Here is a 21,938-nt window from a genome sequence, read left to right as displayed (position 1 = left end):
AACAGGGAGTGACATCAGGGCAAGGTTCTAGAAAGACCACTCTGACCAGCAGGACACAAGCAAGATGGACCTACATTCGTGGTCTCCTATATATCAAGCATCGCTGAGTAGAAAACTTAATAGAAAAAAGGATTCTGCAACATAGGCCATAAGGGATCACAGAATACATCTGATTAAAGAAAAATACAAAAAAAAATACAAAACACGTAAAAGATCTTTCTGGATGTGACAAAGAAGACGTGAGTGAAGAGGGAACATACCATCTTCAGAGATGGGCAAACGTCAGTTATGCCAGTCCCAAATCTATATAAATTCAACATCCCATCCCCTATCAAAATCCCATGATATAGTTTAAAAAAAACTTGACAAGTTGATTGTGAAATTTATATGGTAAGTTAATTGTACCAGAAAAATGGCTTTAAGAATTCTAAAAAGGAAGAACTTGGCGGGGGTGGGTGGGAGGGGCACTGTGGGCTTGACCTGTGGATGCCCAGACAAGCTGGAACGAGACTGACGAACAGCTTCCTTTTTCTCCACTGCATTAGTATTACCAGGTGGCGTGCCGTGCATTGTACTTCTTTGTTTAATGTCTGTCTTCCCTACCCCCAATGGACTGTGAGCTTCAGGAGAGTAGGAATCTTGTGTGTCATACATTGTAGCATCCCCAGTGCCTAGCACATAGTAGGGGCTCAATAAATAGTTGCTGAATGAATTAATTCCAGGCCAGGAAGACCAGCTAAAGCACAGGCTCAGGGGTCAATACATGGGCAGCCAGGGAGCATGAGTGCAGTACCAAGTTGTGAGGGAAGCCTCAAAGACGGGACTAAGGAAGAGCTGAACCCAGGGACCCAGGATGATCCTGGTTCCCCCAAACTCTGGCGCCCAAAGACTGTGCCTGACAGACTATGGGGTAGAAGTCTGAAAGAATCTGGCAGGAGAAAGAGGAGGCCTGAGGTTCCCTCATCTCCCGGGCTGAGGCTCAATGTGCACGGAGTAGGGAGAAGACACCAAAGAGACAAATTTCAAAGTGTAACACAGAGAACAACAGAGCCAGAGATGACCTCAATGTTATTTAACTTTTTTTATGAAGCTAACCAACATACATAACTTCAACAACAAAACCTGATAAAGATAGTGATAAAATAGGCCGGGCGCGGTGGCTCACGCCTGTAATCCTAGCACTCTGGGAGGCCGAGGTGGGCAGATTGTTTGAGCTCAGGAGTTCGAGACCAGCCTGAGCAAGAGCGAGACCCCATTTCTACTAAAAATAGAAAGAAATTATATGGACAGCTAAAAAAATATATATATAGAAAAAATTAGCCGGGCATGGTGGTGCATGCCTGTAGTCCCAGCTACTCGGGAGGCTGAGACAGGAGGATCGCTTGAGCCCAGGAGTTTGAGGTTGCTGTGAGCTGGGCTGACGCCACAGCACTCACTCTAGCCTGGGCAACAGAGTGAGACTCTGTCTCAAAAAAAAAAAAAAAAAGATAGTGCAAAATATAAAAAATATATAGTCTGATCTCACGTAAGAAAAGAATTCTCATAAATCCAAATAAGGCAATAGCAAGTAGAATCCAACCACATACAAAAGACTGATACCCCAAGTTGGTGAACCTAAGCCCAAATTACGTTTACTATAGAAATACAAGAATGTCTCAATGTTGGAAAGCTTTTTATTGTAAATCATGCATTATATTAGCTGGTTTAAGGAGTTCTCTTTCTGGCAATATGGTGGACCAAGTTCCTGGAAAATATTACTTTGTGGGAAACCAGACATGCTGGATAAAAAAATTTTAAATCTTAAATGCACCATTACGGAATGGTGGAATGAATGTAAGGAATACTCAGGCCAAATATTAAGTGGGTATGGAAACCTGAAGAGAGAAGAGCTCTGAAGTCTTTAACCTCACAGTCATTTACTAATAAGCCCAGTGAGCCTAACTGCAAGTTTTCATTGCTTCAAAAGACCCTCCCAAGGCAGGGCATCTAATAGATTTCCCTCAGAAAGCTGGACCCTCAATAGGCTACACCTTCAATGTAATGGTGAATCCAAAGTAAAACACAAGGAAAACTGTGTTAAAGGTTGGTCCTGAGAAGAGCAGAAAAAACAGCTAAGAATTTGTAATTAGGAGTGGACTCTCAGTTTTGCAGCACAAATATACATTTTCTGAATGGTCCAATAAACCCTTAACAGAATATAACATGGTCCCAAATTGGTGATGTGCCTAGTCACCTGATAGAAGCAAACAAGTCCTCTCTGAAGGATCTCCCCTTTATTCCAGGCCTTATGGAACCCCAGATATGAAGTTGCAAGAAAAATGAGCAGCTCATAGTACAAAATCTTTAAACACATGAGGAAATAAGCCCCCAATAAGTAAAGGCAGCTGGAAATAACAGATAGCATCACCAGACAGAAAACTCCTCCATATAGTGAAATTATCAGATGCAGAATAGAAAATAAGTATGTTTAATATATTTCTAGAAACAAAAGGGCAGTTTGAAAATGACTAAAGGGTAAGTATTCAAAAAATACTAAAAGATTTCCAGGAAAAAAATTTCAAATCACTAAAAATAATTCAGTGAATAATTTTATAACTGATTATACAGCCAAAGAAAGTATTAGTGATGTGGATTTGAGATCTGAAGAAATCCAGAATACAACACAGAGACACAAAGAGGCGAAAAATATAAAAGAGAAGAGACATGGAAGATCAAGTGAGGAGGTCCCACATGTGTCTGATCTGTTTCAGGAGGAGAAAAGATTTTATTTTCTGATGGAGCAAAAGCAATCTTTAGTTAATGGCTAAAAAAGTTTCAAGAACTAATGAAAAACAGAGTCAAGCTCAACAAACCCTAATTAGGGTAAATAAAAAAGACATCCAAAGCTAAATACAATATAAAGAAATTGCAAGATCACTAAGACAACAAAATCTTAAAAGCGATTAGGTTTTTGGTTTTTTTTTAAATCACCTTCAAGGAGCATCTTTTATACTGAGAACTGACAAAAGATAGAAGACAATGAAGTGATACCTCCAAAATAAAAGTAAAAATGTTAGTATTCTTCTCAGTCAAAATATTAATATCTTTTCCAAACCAAAACAAAGATATTGGCCGGGCGCGGTGGCTCATGCCTGTAATCCTAGCACTCTGGGAGGCCAAGGCGAGCGGATCGTTTGAGCTCAGGAGTTCAAGACCAGCCTGAGCAAGAGCGAGACCCCGTCTCTATTAAAAAAATAGAAAGAAATTAGCTGGACAACTAAAAACATATATAAAAAATAAGCCGGGCACGGTGGTCCATGCCTGTAGTCCCAGCTACTCGGGAGGCTGAGGCAGAAGGATTGCTTGAGCCCAGGAGTTTGAGGTTGCTGTGAGCTAGGCTGACGCCATGGCACTCTAGCCCAGGCAACAGAGTGAGACTCTGTCTCAAAAGAAAAAAAAAGCAAAACAAAGATATTAATAAACATTTATTAAAAGAATATTAATAGTGTCTTGTGGAATTAGACTTTGATGAGCTAAATATTATGCAAAACTTATCAGATAATCATTAAAGGAATAGCATCTAAATAATTTACAAAACAGAAGAGGAAATATACATTGACGGTAGGGAAGAAAATCTCAATCTAAAAGAAGGCAGGAAAGGAGAGGAAAAAAGAACCAAGATAAGGTGTGGAAAAAGATTACAAACAAGAGGACAGAAATAAATCAACAATATACCAGTAATTACACAACAACAGGTTGTTGCTTCAGGTGAAACAACAACAAAAAACCCAGAATAAAACCCAACTATATGCTATTTACAAGGTTACAGCTAACACACAGACTTTTAGGGCAAAATGTATTATTAGATGTCAACTACTAGAAGAAAAAAAAAAAGTCACTTTGTAATAAGAGGTAAAATTCATAAAGTTCTAAAACTCACGTATCTAATAACATCTCAAAATATATAAAGTAAAATGGACACAATCACAAGAAAAACACAGATAAATCCACAATCATAATGGAAGATTTTAACATTTCTCCCAGTAATGACAGCTCAGACAAAAAAATATCAGTAAGGTTTCAAACAACATAATTAACAAACCTGACGTAATGGGTACATACAAGGCATTACATGTAACTGCAGAATACGTGTTTTTGAAATACACATGGAACATTTATGAATATTAACCACACATTTGGGCTAGCCATAAAGCTTCAGCAAATTTCAAAGGACTGGTATATAGGCTACATTCTCAGACTTCAATGAAGATAGTTCAAAATCAGTAACAAAAAGATAATTAGAAAAAAACATAACAGAATATTAGGAAATATATTTTTTAATAACTCATGAGTCAATGAAGAAAACACCAGAAATCAGAAAATACAGTTAAATAGAAATTAGTACTATATAGCAAAACTTTCAGGATACAGGGAAAGCAGTACTTTCAGTAGAAATTTATAGCATTAAAAGCTCATATTATAAAAAATGACTTTAACATCCAATTTGAAGAAAATGAACATTAGGATAAACTCAAAGAAAGGAAATTAAGAAATTAAGCAGAAAACAAACATGATAAAAAGGACCAAAAAAGCTGTGGTTGATTCTTTGAAAAACTAAAATTGACAAACTTTTGGCATTACTGATCAGGAAGAGAGAGAAAGGGAGGAAAGCAGGGGAGAGGGAAGGAAACAAACGAACTAAAAAAACAATATTTGGACTAAAAAGGGGACATAAATACAGATACCAGAAACATTTTAAAATATGGATATTATGAATACCTTTGACAACAAATTTTAAAACTAAGATGAAATGGATAATTCCTAGGAAAACATAACAAAACTGACGCAAAAGCACAGAAAAATCTAAATAGTATATCCATTTTTAAAAAACTTAAATCAGTTAAAAATAACCCCTCAACATATACACACAAAACCCCAGATACAAACAACGAAGAAATAATTCCAATCCTGCAGAAATTAATCCAAGAGTATAGGGAGAGAGGGAATACTCCCAGACTTTTTTCTTAAAGCTAGCATAACCTGGTCACCAAAACCAGAGGAGACAATTACAAGCTAGTGTAACTCATGACGGTAAAATTCAAAACAAAATATTAACAAATCTAGCAACATAGAAAATAATAATCATCATTACTCCAAAAGTGCAAGACTACTTTACCCTGATAAAAACTAAACAGTGTCACTTTTATAAATTAGAGGAGAATGCTACATGGTCATCTCAATGGATACAGAAAACACTTTAGATAAAATTCAACATCCATCCATGATATTTAAAAGGAAAAAAATGCTTACCAATAGGAATGGAAGGAAACTTCCATAATCTGATTAATTATAGCTACACACACAGTTTTTCCTGTGAGACAGGAAACAAAGTGCCCACTTTTCCCCTTTATATTCAACATAGTAGTCACAGCCAATGTAATAAGGCAAGAAAAATATATAAAGTACGAAAACTGGCAAAATTATCCTTGTTCACAGATGATATGACACACGAAATCCAAAGAATCTATAGCTAAAATATCAATATATAAAAATCAATTGCAACAAACTGTCAGAAAATGTAATTTAAAAATAACATCTACAATAGCATTACAAATCATCAGGTACCCAGGATACACCTAATGAAAGACATATGAGACCCCTAAAGAGAAAATTATAATACTTTTTTGAGAGACACTAAAGAAAGATCTAAATTAATGGAGAATTATACCATCTTTATGGTTTGGAAGACTTACAAAGACATCAATTCTTCTCAAATTGATGACAGACACATTCAATTCCAATAAAATCCCCACAGGCTTTCTCATGGAGCTTGATGATTCTAAAATTTATATGGAAATGCAAAAGACTAAGAATAGTCAAGACACTCTTGAAGTAGAAAAAGTAGGAGGACTGGCTCTATTAGATATCAAAACTTACTGTAAAACTATAAATAATTACAGCCGTATTGGCAAAAAGAGACAAAAGACAAATATAAAAGTCCAGAAACGGATTCATACATAAATGAACATTTGATATATAAGAGAGGTAGCACAGTAGAATAGAGAAAGAAAAGACTTTTCAATAAGGGGTGTTGGGGCAACCAGATATATGTATGCAAAAGGGGAGGAGAAGAGAGGAGGGGGAAAAGGGGAAAGGAGGGAGAACAGAAAATTGGAGCTCTACCTCACACCACTGCCATGAAAGTCAATTCGAGGTAGATTAAAGATCTATACAGATACTCCTCAACTTATAGTTGGGTTATGTCCCAATAAACCCATCTTAAGTCGAAAATAACTAACCTACTAAACATCATAGCTTAGCCTAGCCTACCTTAAACATGCTCAGAACACTTACATTAGCCTACAATTGGGCAAAATCATCTAACACAAAGCCTATTTTATAATAAAGCATTGAGTATCTCATGTAATTTATTGAGTAACAGTACACTGTAGAGTATCGGTTGTTTACCCTTGTGATCACATGGCTGGCTGGGAGCTGTGGCTCACTGCCCCTGCGCAGCATCACAAGAGCATCATACCAAACATCACTAGCCCAGGGAAAGATCACAATTCAAAACTCAAAGTAAGGTTTCTACTGAATGTGTCTCACTTTCACATCATCATAAAGTTGAAAAATCATAAGCCAAATCCATCATAAGTCAGAGACCATCTGTATATGAAAGAACTACAAAGGCTTCAGAAGATAATATAAAACAATGTATCTTCATGACCTCAGGGTAGAGATTTCTTAAACAAGTTATAAGAAATGAAAACTATAAAGAAAAGCCTGATAAATTATTCTACATTTTTAATTAAGGATTTCTATTCACCAAAAGACTCAGGCATGCCGAAGAGTGGAAGAAGGAATTTGCAACACAGATAACTTACAAAGGACTTGTCTCCAGAATATACAAAAATAAAAATTAATAAGAAAAAGACAAAAGAATAGAAAAATGGGCCAAAATCTTGAGCAAACACTTCACCAAGGAACTCTAAACGGTCAATAAACATAATAAAATGTTCTCGAGAATGTCAGAAATCAGGGAAATGCAAATTAAAACACAATGAGATACCACTATATACCCATCAGACTGGTAAAAAATTTCAAGTCTCGAAATACCAAATATAGGCAAGGAAGTGAAGACATGAAGCACTTATACATACAGTGCCAGTGGGGTGTGAAAACTGACACAACCACTTCTTTTTTTTTTTTTGAGTATTTAAAAGAATTTTAATTGATTCATCACAAAAGCACTGAGCAAACAAAATAGGTAATAAACATTTTTAAATAAAATTTTTAAAGAACAGAAGTGCAGAAAACAGTATTAAAATGTTTGCATTATTACACACATTTTAACACTTCTACATTCCTTTTGGAACCCAGGCTTTTAAATTTTGGAACCATGTTAACTTACAGGCAAAAAGATTGCAGATGAGCAGATTCTACACAGAGTGACAACCTGGAAAGCTACTCACCTAGAGTCTTATTGCCAGACAGTAAATGATTTTTTAGAATCAAAACAATCTGAATAATTTTTTTTTTTGCCTTACATAGTAAGCGTGAAAGAATTATACTAGAAAAATCTGTAAACATTTAGGTGTAGTTACATAATGTCATCATATTCTCTGGTCCACCAGCCTAGATATATTTACTAACCCTGATTCTGTGACCATACATTTTGCAAAGATTTTTTGCCAGATGTCTCAGAACAAGAAGGTGCATTTTAAACAAGCAAAAAAATACAAAAATGAAACCCAACAAATTAGGCATCCATTTTGTTAATGACATCAATTCCTAGTAACAAATTCCTAAAGTAGCACTATCAGTATTTTCACGCAACAAAAATCAATGAAATAATAGTGTAGTTATTAATTATGATTTTAATTAAATTTGATGACAGTTGTATATTTGATTAATTTTCAAGAATAAAACATTAAGCCATGGAATTCTGCTCTACCTAAGTGGATATGGGATGTCTTACTCTTTACTTACCATCTTTTCTTGTTACAAATAAGAAACTCAAAATACTTTCTAAATATATTCAGACTGAGCTGCCGTAGAGAAGGACCTATAAAGCGAGAACTTTGTATATAGAATTTAGGAATTACCTTTAAAAATTAAGCACGGAAATTTTTTTGCCTGGGTTTAAATTTGCCTCTTTGCTTCTGATGTGGCATGAGATAATCCTGGTCTAAAGGTGTGCTTTATAAAAGACCAGGTTGGGGTACATTTTCTCAAGACCTCTTGAGGCAATGTGCTCCAGGCTGGTCACAAACATTCAAGCTCAAAATAAACCTGTTTAAATTAAAAACAAAAAACAAACAAACAAAAAAAAGCCTAAAAAAAAAAAAACAGAAGACCAGGTCACATTTCTGTAGAAAACACCTTGCTTTGTCAACACTCTTACACAGGAGTCAAGTAATTTTTCTGTTATAGCTACAAAGTTTCATAATTAAAGATTCATAGTGCTAATCAATACATCACCCAAAGAATTTCCTTTTCTTTGAATCCCTAGATAATTTCTGAACTTATCCGCACAGTAATTGTTTTATATTTGAAATCGGCTTTAACTATTAAAATTGTATACCAGGAAATTAGGGGTTTTGCAGTACTTGGTTGGTTGCAAATAACTTGCCATCTGGTGTTGGGTCAGAGAATACTACTTCATCAGTGCTGAGAAAGCAGCCAAACATGAAGCAATTCCTGACAGTATCCACTGGTCGTCTAGCAATGCACTTTCTTCTCTTCAATCTGAAAACCCAGATTCTACTTATCTCACAGATTGCAGGTTCTGGTACATTTGAACATTGCCAAGCCCTAGGACATTCTTTAGAGCTTAGGGATTCTGGGCCAGTTGGTTCAGATAGGACACGAAAGGCCTGTTTGATGGGCTCTGCAATTAAACATCCAACTACTCTCTTTTCATCAGATATAAAGAGAAAAGTTTTGGTTTTGTTTGGACACTGGGAAACAACTTGCTGGAAGCCCAATTCATTATCAACAAGTTCTTGGACAAGTTCTTCTACCTTTCTGAGAGCATAACTTGGATCACGTGGGCGGACCAACACGATTTTCCCATGCCCAAACTCTGCTACTACTCGTTCTTTCTTCCACCCCACATATTGGATTCCTTCCAGAAATCCGTGGTGATGCTGAACATGCTGCATTTCATCTTCAGGGCAGCACTATATATCATGCCACAAGATTTACACATAGTAGCCCCAAAATGTTTCTGACCTGCATCAATGATGAGCCGGTCTTTTGATTCTTTATTTGTATCTCTGGCATTAGTATTTTTCTGGGTATTGGTCTGTTTCAAGATGTTAGTACATATGATGGATCCCACAGAAGACTGTTCTTCAGCTAGAGATCTTTTTGTATTGACTGAAGACACACTGAAGGTGGGATAGATGATGGACTCGGGAGACATTGTCTTGTTCTCACCAAGAGAATCCTCTGAAGAAAAACACTTGTTTTTATCTACTTTACGTTCCCTTGAAGAAACTACTCCATCTGACAACTCCTTTATTGATTTGTCTTCATTTTTACTTCTTGCACTTAGTAGCTCAATGTTCAATTTCCTTTCCAGTAATAAGCACTTTGGCACTTGCCTTGTCTCCAAAGTTTTTCTTTCACTGCCAGTCTCTACAACAGAATCTTCACTCACTACTGATTTATTCTTTTGGGTGAGTCCCAGTGATGGCTTATTTTCCTGAGAAATTTTTCTAAGACAGGATTTTTTTCTACTAACAAAAAAATGCTGCTCCACCCTGGAGTGTAACCTGTGGTTTTATCTTTTGGCTTAAAACTCGAAGAGCATTAGGATTATTTTTAGCTGAATAACAATTATTCTTTCTCCATAATTGGCTTATAGGACACTCGATTTTGCTTAGAATTTTTAGAATTCCTTGATACAGGCTTGATGTGCTTATAATTTGGTTGACCCTTAGCAGTTAAACTCTTCTGTGGTGTTTTCTTCCTCTTCTTGGAGCAAACTGCTTTTCCTGAATTTTTTCTGTCACACCGGGAAAAGATTTATCTTATTAGTTTTTAGACAAGTGATCTACTCTCTTTTATTAGCTTTCTCTCCAGTGGATTGGGGTACGACTTATTTTTGTTGTTGTAAATGGATACAGTGGACACAGCAGATTTAAATGGTGAATCTTGATTTGCAGATGGCAGTCTATCTTCTTCAGCTGTTTTGAGTGGACTTAAGATGAAATGGCCTTGTTGAGAGCAATGCACCTTTTCTTCATTTTTATCACTTTGACAAATGTGCTTCTTATTAGGTGATGGAAATAGATTTTCAGAGAAGTGCAAAATTGATTTCTTTGATGGAATATCTGACAACAGGCTTTCACAGTTCAAAGAATCCTGCTTCCTCTTCCTTGGAGTAAAAGATACCATCTTAATTCCTGCACCTCAGAGCCTAGCGACCTCTCCTCAGCCCCACAACCGCTTCTGAAAACAATCTGGCATTACCTAGTAAAGTTGAAATGGGCATGACCTATGACTCACCAATTCTATTCCAAGGATTATATCCTAGGGAGAAAGTCCTACACATATCCAACAGGAGACATAAATAAGAATGTTCAGGGGTGCACTGTAATTGCAAAAAACTAGAAACAAACCAAATGCCAATCACAAAGGAATGGATAAAAAATTATGGTATATTCAATTGTAGGTATAATTCATTTATTTTCATTACTGTCTGGTATTCAGCAGTGATATGTCAACCTACATATTAGGTTATTAAGTATGAAATGTCTGATTTCCTTAAGTACTAAGTTTGACAGCTGATATCTCTGACATTTCATTTTGATAGTTGTTTTATTTTTATTGTGAAGGTACATCCTCAGTCTTTCAAACACGTTTTGGCTTGTGATTATCTTTCAAATTTTTTTTTTTTTAGAGCAATTTTTGTGAAACCATGGATAAGTCAAAAATTTTTGCTAGTTTTGAATGTAAGTGCTGTTGTAGAACCAATGCAGTGCAGACAGCTGGAAATAGCAGCAAAGTGTTTGGGAAGGATGTGGATAATGAATGCACAGTACATCAATGGTTTGAGAAGTTCCATTCTGGTGATTTTAATCTTGAAAATGAGCCATGTGGATGACCTGAGACCAAGGTGGATAATGATGAGCTGAAAGCTGTAGTGGAAGCAAATCCATCTCAACCTACAGTGAGAATTAGCAGCAAGGTGTGACATTACTACTCTAACAGTTGACCATTTGAAACAAATCAGCAAGGTAAAGAAGCTGGATAGATGGGTTCCACATGAATTAAATGAGCATCTTGAAGCTTGCCTTTCTTTGCTGTCATGACACAAAGGCAAATCATTTCTACACTGCATTGTTACATGTGATGAAAAATGGATTCTTTTTGACAATCACAAGCATTTGGCACAATGGTTGGACAAAGATGAAGTGCCGATACACAGTCCAAAACTGAATATTCATCAAAAGAAGCTAATGGTATCTGGTGGTCCAGCGCTGGTATTACTCACTACAGCTTTATGAAACCTGGTCAACTGATTACAGTGGATTTCTACTGCAACCAGTTGTATGAAATGATGAGAATGCTTGTGATTAAGCAGCTGAGGTTGGTCAAGAGACAAACCAATCCTCTTGCAAGTCAACACTTGACCACATGTCACATAAACAACGCTGCTCAAATTACAGAAGCTGGACTTAGAACTCTCTGTCATCCACTGTATTCACCAGACCTTGCACCAACTAACAATTCTTCTGGGCTTTTGACCACTTCTTGCAGGCAAAAATATTCAATTCTCAACAAGCTGTGGAAAATGCCTTTTGCGATTTCATCACCACTCACTCTCCTAGCTTCTTCACTGCTGGCATAAACAAGCTACCATTAAGATGGCAAAACTATGTTGATAGTTTAGGAGCATACTTTGATCAATTGTACTGCTTCTTGTTTGAGATATAATAAACCACACTTTTGGTTTGAAATCAGACATTTCATATTTAATGACACTGCACTGCTTTCTTCCCAAACAGATATCTTGTCTTTTAGAGAGCCTCTGTTATTTAACATACAAAATACTGTACAGTCATGAAAATGAATAAATTAATAGCTACATCCAAGATGGATGAATTTCTGGAACACAATGTTGAAAAGAAAAAGCAAACTACAGAATAGTAAATGTTATGTCCATCTAAGTTCAGAAACAGGCAAACAAAACAGTTATTTAGGAATACAAACCGAGGTCATAAAAGTATAAAGAAAAGATGAACATAATTCAGGATGATGGTGACCTCTGAGCAGGGACATTTATAAAGGAATAATAAACTAGGTGGTGAGTGTTCATTGTATATTCTTCCAACTTTACAAATATTTCGTAAATATAGTATTATTTTGTAGCTACTTAATGTCTAACAAAAATAGCTGTTAAAACAGCAGCTTAAAGGAGAAAACTCCATAAAGTTTTAATAGATGGTGAAAAGGCATTTCACAAAATTCAGCCAGTCGACAACCCACATTTCATTCTGTGTGACTAGTGCCCCCTGGCGCCCAACTCAGGAATGGCAGCTAGAAAAGAGTCTCAGAGGCCCCAAGTTAAGGAGAAACTGAAGGAAACTTAAAGCCAATCCTCACATGTGGATTTCCATACACCTCAGAAACAGGACCTGGATAATTATTCAACATTGTTTCAGAGGCTCTAACTACGGAAAAACGACAATTAAATTGGTATAATGGCAAGTTTGCAAATTGGATCTATGAAAAACATTTCTTTTTAGAACTATGGGACTTCGTAAGATAGAAAACAAATTATATTAAATAATTAGCTTTTCTCTATATTAATAATCAGTAAGTAACAGAGATGGAAAAAAAGCATCCCATCACAATAGTGACAAAACCATAAAACACTTAGGAATAAATTTAACCAGAAAGTTATAGAACCCGTATGAAGAAATTATAAAATCTTATTAGACGATCTAAAAATAAGTCTTGAACAAACGGAAAACCATTTCGTTTTCTTTGGGGAGATAATATCATAAAAATGTCAATGCTCCCAAAAGTTACATTTAAATTTAGTGCAATTATAATTTAAATCCCAACGAATTCTGCCCCCTGCCGGGATGGGAGAACTGAATAAAGCAATTTAAAATTTAATGTGAGAGAATTCTTAGACTGGGAAAGTATTTTTAAAAAGAAACACAAAGAGGGAGAGTGATCCATCTACGTGCTGACGACGTCCAAAATTACCGCTTCAGCTAGGACCTCACCCCTCAGATCAGACTCACCTGTGCAACTGCAGACAGATGTCTCCATTGTATAAGGGTCATCTCAAACCCAACAGGTCCAAACCAAATAGGCTGGAATATAAGTAATAACCAAAGTGGTTCATTTCGTAAGTGGAGCTGGGATAAGTGAATTTCCACCTGAAAAAGAAACAAAGCGTGACTCCTACCTTACCGCTTATACTAAAATATATCCCACAGGGACTGAAGGTTGAAACACAAAAAACGTTGCGACAAAATGTAACAATGTTTGTGGGCAGGAGGGGTAAGGGAAGAGTATGGATTTTCTCAAGCATGATAGGAAACCCGAAAACCTTAAAATATTTACCTTTGAACAAACACCGGCAACCAAGCCGAGGACAAACGTGTAGAAAATGGGCCAAACTTGTAACACCCAAGAGGACGCAGAAGCTCGGCCTCGGGTCCCGTGAGAGGCCACACCTGCAGGTCCTTTAAGGCAAAATGAAAAGCACGCGGCTTCCTTTCCAAGTTTTCTACCTTGCACTAATAAAAGCACCCGGCCATAAGAATATTTGTACAAAAACTGTTTCCCGTCTGCCGGGGTGTGGATGGGCCCTTGCTCGCCCCTCAGATACCCCTACGTGAGGCGACCCCGCTAGCCACGGGCCTCACAGCAGGCCCGCAATTCTTCCAAAGCGCATGCGCCTGGAGCCGCAGCACGTGCGTGCCGCGCACAGCAACACTGCGCAGGCGCGTTGCACGCCCGCCTCGAGGCGTCTGGTGGGGGCGGGGGGGGGCGCTCTTCGTAGGTTACTACCGTTGGTTGGCTGGGCGTTGGCCACCCCCAAAGCCTCTGAAGAGGTGACCGAGTGCTGGCCGGCATCCTGGCCGCGTCTTTTGGGGCCAGGTGAGAAGTTACAGCCAGCCCTCAGCACGTGTCTACTGTGGTAGCTGAAGACTAAGCGTAAGGAACTCAAAAACTCAACCTTCTGACAAACGGGGGTGCTCCTCCCCTGCCTACCACAGCACCCCAAACGCCGCCTGGTGACAGATGGTTCAAGTGGTGGGGAGGGGAGCGAGAGCTCAGAGCTTTGGGAGGGGGCGGATGATGGAGATGAGGGACAGTAAATCAAAGCAGTGGAGCGAAGCTGGCCACAGCTTCCCAAGAAACTTGCGCTACTGGGGCAGGAAGTGGCTCCAGACTCCCTGGAAGCATCTCAGCAGAGTCCGGAGGAGACAAGGAAGGAGGGATGTGTCTGTGGGATCCTCTCCCTCTTACTAGTCCAAGTTGCCCCAGTGGTGTGAGTCCCCCTACCTACCGGGTCTTGCTTGGCAGCTGCCAGGGTGCCAGAGCCCCAGGAAGTACCAGAGGCACCTGTGGCACAGGCCGGATGGAGACCCAGCCCTCCCTCACCCTTGGGGGGCACTGAAAGTGAAACTGGCCAAACAGATGGCCATGGGGTAAATGCATCACCCCCACATGCCAGTGAATAAGCAGCTGAATGCCTACAGGTAGCAAGCGGGGACCAGACAATCTTGGGAGCAAAGACTGGGGGTCAGAAGAGCAAGGGGCTCAGGAGCCCCATCCCAACTTCAACTAGAGCAGCTCCAGTATTACTGGCTTTCCATACGGGCTGCTGGATAAATTTTGGGTAAGTTAACTGGTCCTGTAAATAAGCTGGAAAACCTCTACCATCACCCAAATCCTTTATTTCAGAAGAGGAATTGGGGAGCCAGAGTGGGCAGTGACTTGTGTGAGGCCTTGTGAGAAGGGAAGGGGAAAGGAAATTTCTGCTAGACCCATTAGCAGCCCCGTTGGGCCTGACACATTGTAAGTTACTGGGAGAAAATGACCAGACTCAAAAAACAGGCCTGGCAACATTTTGGCTCATTTGCTGAGTGGGAGGTGCCTTACCAGGCTCTTCCTCTGCACACTCTGTCTTGCTCACTATGGAGAGGGTGCCCCCAGCAGTGCCAAGAACTGACAGTCTGAGGCCTCAAACTGGCAGCAGAGAAGCTAAGTTTTTATTTTTGGACCTCTGCCTCCCATGGCCAAGCTGGCTGTTCACCTGCTCTGAGAATCAAAAGCAATGTGCCTGTTTCCAAAGAAGCCTCTGAGTTCCATCTCCAACAAAGGCCAGAACCCTCCAATGGAATTCTGAGGCTGAAGGCACCCTGGCAACTCTCAGTGGGTCCCTTACAACCTGGCTGAGCTGCAGAACGACCTTCCAATGGAGATGAGTAGCTAGTGGAAGCACACAGCTCACTCAGGCCAAGCCTTGAGTTCTACATAAGTGGCAAAGTTTGGAGCTTTATCATGTTTAAGAGTTATTGGTCCTCATAGCTGCAAACTCTTGCCCAACACTGCATGAACCGTGAGTCTGCAAGTCACATAGCCTCAAGGAACTGGACCCAACAACAGAGGAGCCTCTAAGGCAAAAATCACTGTCATTCAGACAGACATATATATAGAAGGAATTAGAGAAGCATTTCTTAGCCTCTTACTAACCCAAGCCTGCCTTTAGTAAATGAAAATGCCATAACCCTTGTCCTGACCTAGGCAGCATTTATCCTAAGTGGGGTTTTTAATCCTAAATCCCTAGGACTCTTAGAGGCTGACGGATCCTGTAAGGTGGACATTTTCCTGAGGGCTTTGCTATTTTTTTTTTTTTTTTTTTTTTGAGACAGAGTCTCACTTTGTTGCCCAGGCTAGAGTGAGTGCCGTGGCGTCAGCCTAGCTCACAGCAACCTCAGACTCCTCAGCTTAAGCGATCCTACTGCCTCAGCCTCCCGAGTAGCTGGGACTACAGGCATGCGCTACTGTGTCCGGCTAATTTTTTCTATATAGATTTTTAGTTGGCCATATTTCTATTTTTTTTTTAGTAGAGGCGGGGGTCTCGCTCTTGCTCAGGCTGGTCTCGAACTCCTGACCTCGAGCGATCCACCCACCTCGGCCTCCCAGAGTGCTAGGATTACAGGCGTGAGTCACTGCGCCCGGCCGGGTTTTGCTACTTTTCATCTGACTTACAAAAAGTTCCCTAACCAAAGATTCAGAACTATCACCCTGTACCGAAGAGAAACACTGCTGGCCAAGGAAGATGCTCAGTCTCACTTGAATAATTCAAACAGACTCAAAATCCATCAATTTTCACCCTTCAGATTAGTAAACAGTTAAAATATAAAGACTACATACTGGCAAGTGAGGGGGGGCACTGCTGGTAGGAGTTCAAATTGGAAGTCTTTTTCTGGAAGGCAGTGTGGGAATGTATCTTAGAATTTTTAATAAACCCACTGTCTGACACAGCCATCTCCCTTTTTGGAATTTACCCTACGCTACAAAAACAGATCCAAGTTAATGAGTAAATACACATCACAGCATTTTTCATAAACATTAGAAACAACCCAAATGTTTGTAAGCAGGAGACTGTTAAGACGAAATGCTCTGGTTGTTAAGAAGAATAAAATAGACCCATATGGGCTGTTCTGAAACAAGTTCCAAGCTACACTAAGGGGAAACAGGCAGAAACGGAACAGAGCAGATGTGTGCAGGCCCTCTGGGACAGATACACTGTTTCCAGGGAGAATTCAGGTATTGGGTGGGAGGGAGCCTTGCTTTTCATAGTCCAGCCTTTTATACTTTTGAATGTTTACCATGTGCCTGTGTCACTTAAAAAACAAACAACAAAACACACCCTAAAGAAAGTCCCCATCCCTCTCATTTAAAAACCACAGTTGCTGGCCTCACTTTCTTGCAGCCTTGTACAAAGGACCTTCCCAGCCAGACCATGCCCCTCCTCCCAAGTTGTCAAGCAGTTCCAAGCTGATCAACTGTCTCAGGGGGTAGGGGATTGAAGAGGGTGGTAGGTTGCTGCATTTTATTTTCCCATCCAGAATGGCAGGATCTCTGCCTGGAAAACAGAGCACAGCTATGGCTGGATTAACCCAGCAAAGTGGGCACATCCAGAAGCTGAAGCTAAAACATTTTAAGAAATTCAGTATGTTTCCATGGGTGTTAAGGAGGGTGAAGATAAAACGAGGATGGTGCAGATGAGGAAGACCTCGAAGACAGTTTAAAGCCACAGTAGTAGAAAGTATGAAGAGGAAGAAGGTGCTGGATTTTACTGAGAAGAAAACAAACTGAGTTGAGGAGTCTCACCAGTAGACGTTTATAGTATTGCATTTTGATTACATGTGTGTAAATAAAAAACTTGACTATTACTCTCTGGTAAAAATGCAGAACCAACTTGCTTTTAAAACAGGTTTGGGGATGAAAATGGACCACATGCTTCCTGGGATAAACAGAGAGAACTGGATGGGAGGGGAATCACCAGTTCAAGAAACCCCAAGACTCTTGGTGAATCTTCCACAGGAAGAGGCCAGGGTCTCTTTCAGTGGTATTCCCCAGGGACATGGTTTGGGGAAGCCCAAAACCCACCAATCACAGGCATATTTGGCCAACTGCACAAGAGGGGGAGGACTTCCAATTCCAATGTGGCCTGCATCGCTCACCACTGTTCCTGGTTGTCTGCAGACCTCACAAAGCAGCAGGGTGCCCACCGCTGACCTGGGTCAGGTAGATGCCAGAAACACACCACCCAAAGAGGTTTGGATCATAGATCAATGGTGTATGGTCATAGTTCTTGTGCCTTCAGAAAACCCAGAGGCCTCAAATAGGAGAAGAGTTGGGGAAAACTGAACCAGAATTCTTCCAATGGCCATTAAAGAGAAAACTTAGCGATCCTTGCTTTTGTCTTCGACCCTGAGAAATTACTTGAGGGACAAAGATTCTGGGGCTGTAATGGGACAGGGAGGAAAGGTATGATGTGCTTCCTGCATAGCTGCCTCTGGAGTCCCTGCAGCCAGTGCCGGGATGTCTGTCCCAGAGCACAGACTTTGACTGGGCTCAGCAGGGCCAGGCAGAGAGGAAGTAGAAAAATCAGCAGCAGGCTCTCCAGATCAACTGGCACCATCTGAAGCTGCCACAACCACAGATGCTGGCCTCCACGGCTCAGCACCAGGAGCACTTTCACACATGAGCTCCTTTCCTAAGGAATCCCATGGAGTTCCAACATTTGGTGTGCTACCTAGGTGAGAGATCTGACCAAAGTCAGATCTATCTACACCTCAACCTGGACTCAAATTGAGACTGGAAACCTCACTGTTGTTCATGGTTAACAAAGGAAATCACTTGATGGACTGGGAGGATCTTTCTTCTCCACAGTGTTTGGACAATGCCACAGCCAGGATGACTCTGCAGACACTCATATCCCTCACCTGAGATGGGGAGCTGTGAGAAGAGCCCCCTCTAATGTGGAACCTCCTCTGACACACAGCCACCTGTGGGTCCCCCGGATGTGAGCCCCCAGGGGGGTTACCACTCTGGGGGACTCTCTCCCTTCCCCCATTGCTCAGATCCCCATGTTGTTCATCCTCTAGGAAAGAAATCAGCCCTGCCCCTGGAGCCTCTCCAACTTCAAGATGGCACTGGACTCTGGACTCGCCACCATCTTGAGGAGCCAGGAGCTGAAGTGGCTCCAGCTTGGCAACCTAGTGTGGCGAAAGTGGAAAGATTCTCTGTCCTTTGCCCAAGAGTCACCAAAAAAAAAAAAAATATGGTCTCACAGGCACAGCATATTTTTTCTTTAAAAAATAAATATTTATAAACTTAGGGAGGAAGATTCAAAGAATCAGAGTATCTTTCCCTCCAAAAGCACAATTGTCCCATGTGAGTCAAATCAAGGTTAAGTCCACCAACCCATGAATGAATCCCCCACCCCCTGAAGCTGCTGAGTTGAGGGGCAGGTGGGCAAGGGAGCTGATCTCCAGCTCCCACCCTCAGTCCCCCTTGGTGATGAGGTCCTCGATGTAGGCATCCAGCTCGTCATCTGTGTTGATGTCTATGTCCTGGAACAAAGCAGGGCAGGGGTCAGCCAGGGGCCAGAGGTGGTGGGAGGCTCACCCCTCCACCCTTCTCCCGGGTCCTGGGGCTGAGGTCAGAGTCCCCCTCCGGCTCCCTCTCCACCCTGTCGGCCTGTCACGCTTGATCACTCTCCCCTCCCCATCTACTGTGCATAGAAGACGCCCAGATTTCTTACTCCTGCCCTACCTCCACCCCACGTTAGGACTGTCTCCCTTAGAAGTGTTTCCTCAGATACTACAAATGTGTCCACTTCTCCCCTTCTCACTGTCACCACCCAAGGTCCAGGCCACCACTACCTCACCCAGGCAACTGTGGAAACCTCCTCCTCTCTGGTGACGTCGCCCTGCTCTTAGGACCAAATCCCACCTCATACAGACCCTGCCTCTGCTCCTGCTGTCCATAAGTCCCCAATCAGGTCTCATGTCCTGCTCTTCTTCCCTGACTGGAGCACTCATGTCCCACACTTTGCATTATCGGCTTCCAGTCCCAGCTCAAATACCTAACCTCCTCAGAGACTACCCCTGAACACCCTAGTTAAGGGGCCTCCCACCGTTTACTGTAACTCTTATTTACTTCATGGCACTTCCCACCATCAGTCTCCTTCACCAGACCGTCATGCTGGGAGAGCAAGAACCTCCTCTGGCCTGTCTGGTTCACCCCATCCGTATCCACAGGCCAGGAACAGAGCAGGCCCTCGGTGCTTGCTGCCTGAATGAAGGACCGACACCCTAAGGGGCACTCCCTACTTCTGGGTTTCCCAATCCCATCTGGGCATCATCTGAAAAAGCAGTAACTTCTTTGTTTTTATGGCATGGAGGGTTCTCAAACCAGGTTGTACATCAGAATGTCTAAACAAGGGGGAAAGTCTGGTTCTGTGGGTCTGGCTGGGATGAGGCCCAGGCAGCCACACCACCTTAAGCCCCCCTGGTCAGGACATTGTGCAGCCAGGGTTGAAACCACAGATTCCTGTGAGCAGACAGATGCCTGTGAGATGGGAACAGGAGGTACCCAGGCTCCTTCCCTGAGAGACCAGGTGGTCTAGCTACAAGGAGAGGACTGCCTATCTCACCTCCTGCACCTTTTGCAGGAGTGCCACGATGTTGGTCCTCAGCTTCTGCAGCTTCTCCTCTGTCTCACGGAGCTTTCTCTCAGAGGTGCGCAGGCTCTCCTCAGAAGCTTTGGCCCGTAAGTCAGCGCGGCTTTGGTAGGAATGGCACAGATTCTGGAGCCCCACTTCATACTGCTTGAAGTACTCTTTCTGTCAAGAGGGAAGCCAGAAGTCAACTGCAGAAGTTTGCATGGGTCCCCAGGGACCTTCTAGACAGTTATGATATCCCCTATCAGCTCCACACAAGGATGCTTGGTTTGAAGGAATACCTCAGATACAAGGAGCAAGCAGTCTCTCTAGGTCCACAGTAGAGAGACCTTAATGCCTATCTTGTGGAAGGAAGATGATGAGATCACACAGGTAAAGACTGAGCAAGGTGCTCTGGCAGACAGCAAACCGTGAGTACATGGGGAGGGATGATTCTTACAAAAAAAAAAAAGACAAGAGAATCATTCTTCCTGCTCAATCATACTTTTCAAACTTCAGAATGGCCCTTCCAGTATTCCATTTCCAAGTCATACTCAACAATATTATGACTGAAGTCAGTTCTCTTCCATAAATATTTATCAAACATCTACCAATAGCAGATACCTCCAGATTTTTAGTATATATTTTTGCAGCACCAGATTTTTACTGTTTCCCCTGAGTACCTAAAGCTTCCAAGGGGTGAGGTAGGATTAATTACCAGTTTCTGTAGACAGATGGCTTTTCTAACTTTTAAAATGTAACAGAATACTTGTGTCAATTGAAATGTAACATGAAATCTCAGTGCAAAAAACAATTTATGTAATATCTCTTTAGGTTAAATTTACTTTATGAGTTCAAATTTGTGACAGAACTTACAAATCACCAATGAGAATGATGAGGCCACTATGAAGAATACAAAGCCACAAGCAGCACTGGCTGGCCACTGTAATCTATCACCTTAAGATCTAGAACATTATCCTATTAAACCAAGAAAGCATGAGAAATTTCCAGTTCTGCACAAAAAATAGTTGCCTGCTACTAAAAAAATAACAGTTTGAGTGATTTTTGACATTACAATTAGAACAAAGTTGATAAATTGGTATTATACCTCCCTTTAAAAAAATAAGCTAATATACTATTTTTAGACTCAGAAGCTGATGCTATTTTGGCCAAGCAGTCGATCCCACTCAGAGATCCTGCTGTACCCTAGGCTTTGCTCTGAGTTTGGCAACAACTTGAAGCCAAAAGCAACAAATCTGACAAGAAGATGCCAGGCAGACCTAGCCATCCTATCAGCTGTTTGTTCCTCCTGGGATTTGCAGAGAGTGACGGCAGCCTAAACAAGGGCAAAAGTTGAATGGTAGAGCTTTCTGTGAAAAACGCTGCGGTGACTTCTACCACCTTCTAGCTTCCTCACCAGGCACCACCCCCCTCATCTCACAGGGAGAGCAAGGTAGCGTCATGAGAAGAGCAAGATCCTTTTCCTAAGAAGAACCTGGGTTCAAATCTGGGCTCTGTCACTGAACAACAGACTCTTTACCTCTCTGAGCCTTAGTTTCTTTAACTCCTAGCCTCATTTCAGTTTTTAAAAAGTAGAATAGAGATAAAACCCCATGTTTTCTCTCTGGCAAACTTTATCAAGTACATAGCTGCCACATGAGGGCCTAACATCTTGAACAAACTAGTCCTGCAGTCTCTACTCCTGTCCTCTTCTCTAGAAACTTCTCTAGAAAACGTA

General features: G+C 41.1%; 1 protein-coding gene and 1 pseudogene across 2 annotated transcripts in view; both read right to left on the bottom strand.

The window, feature by feature from the left end:
* Positions 1-8,545: 8,545 nt before the first annotated feature.
* On the bottom strand, positions 8,546-10,386 carry LOC138401934 (N-acetyltransferase ESCO2 pseudogene; annotated as a pseudogene).
* An 8,052-nt stretch (positions 10,387-18,438) lies between these two features.
* Positions 18,439-21,938, bottom strand: part of MORC2 (MORC family CW-type zinc finger 2) — a 38,786-nt gene continuing 35,286 nt past the window's right edge. The window contains exons 25-26 of one of the 2 annotated variants that reach the window (XM_069497063.1): positions 20,195-20,383; positions 18,439-19,109 (exon numbers count right to left, since the gene is read on the bottom strand). In XM_069497063.1, coding sequence (XP_069353164.1) covers positions 19,041-19,109; positions 20,195-20,383 — 258 coding nt within the window. In that variant the 3' untranslated portion in view covers positions 18,439-19,040. The remainder of the gene's footprint in view (positions 19,110-20,194; positions 20,384-21,938) is intronic. The other variant, XM_069497064.1, reaches the window with a different exon arrangement.

The sequence above is a fragment of the Eulemur rufifrons genome, chromosome 21 (genome assembly GCF_041146395.1).
Source record: "Eulemur rufifrons isolate Redbay chromosome 21, OSU_ERuf_1, whole genome shotgun sequence".
Taxonomy (NCBI): Eukaryota; Metazoa; Chordata; class Mammalia; order Primates; family Lemuridae; genus Eulemur; species Eulemur rufifrons.
Note: the sequence above shows the minus strand (reverse complement) of the source record. Positions and strands in the feature narration are given on the sequence as shown.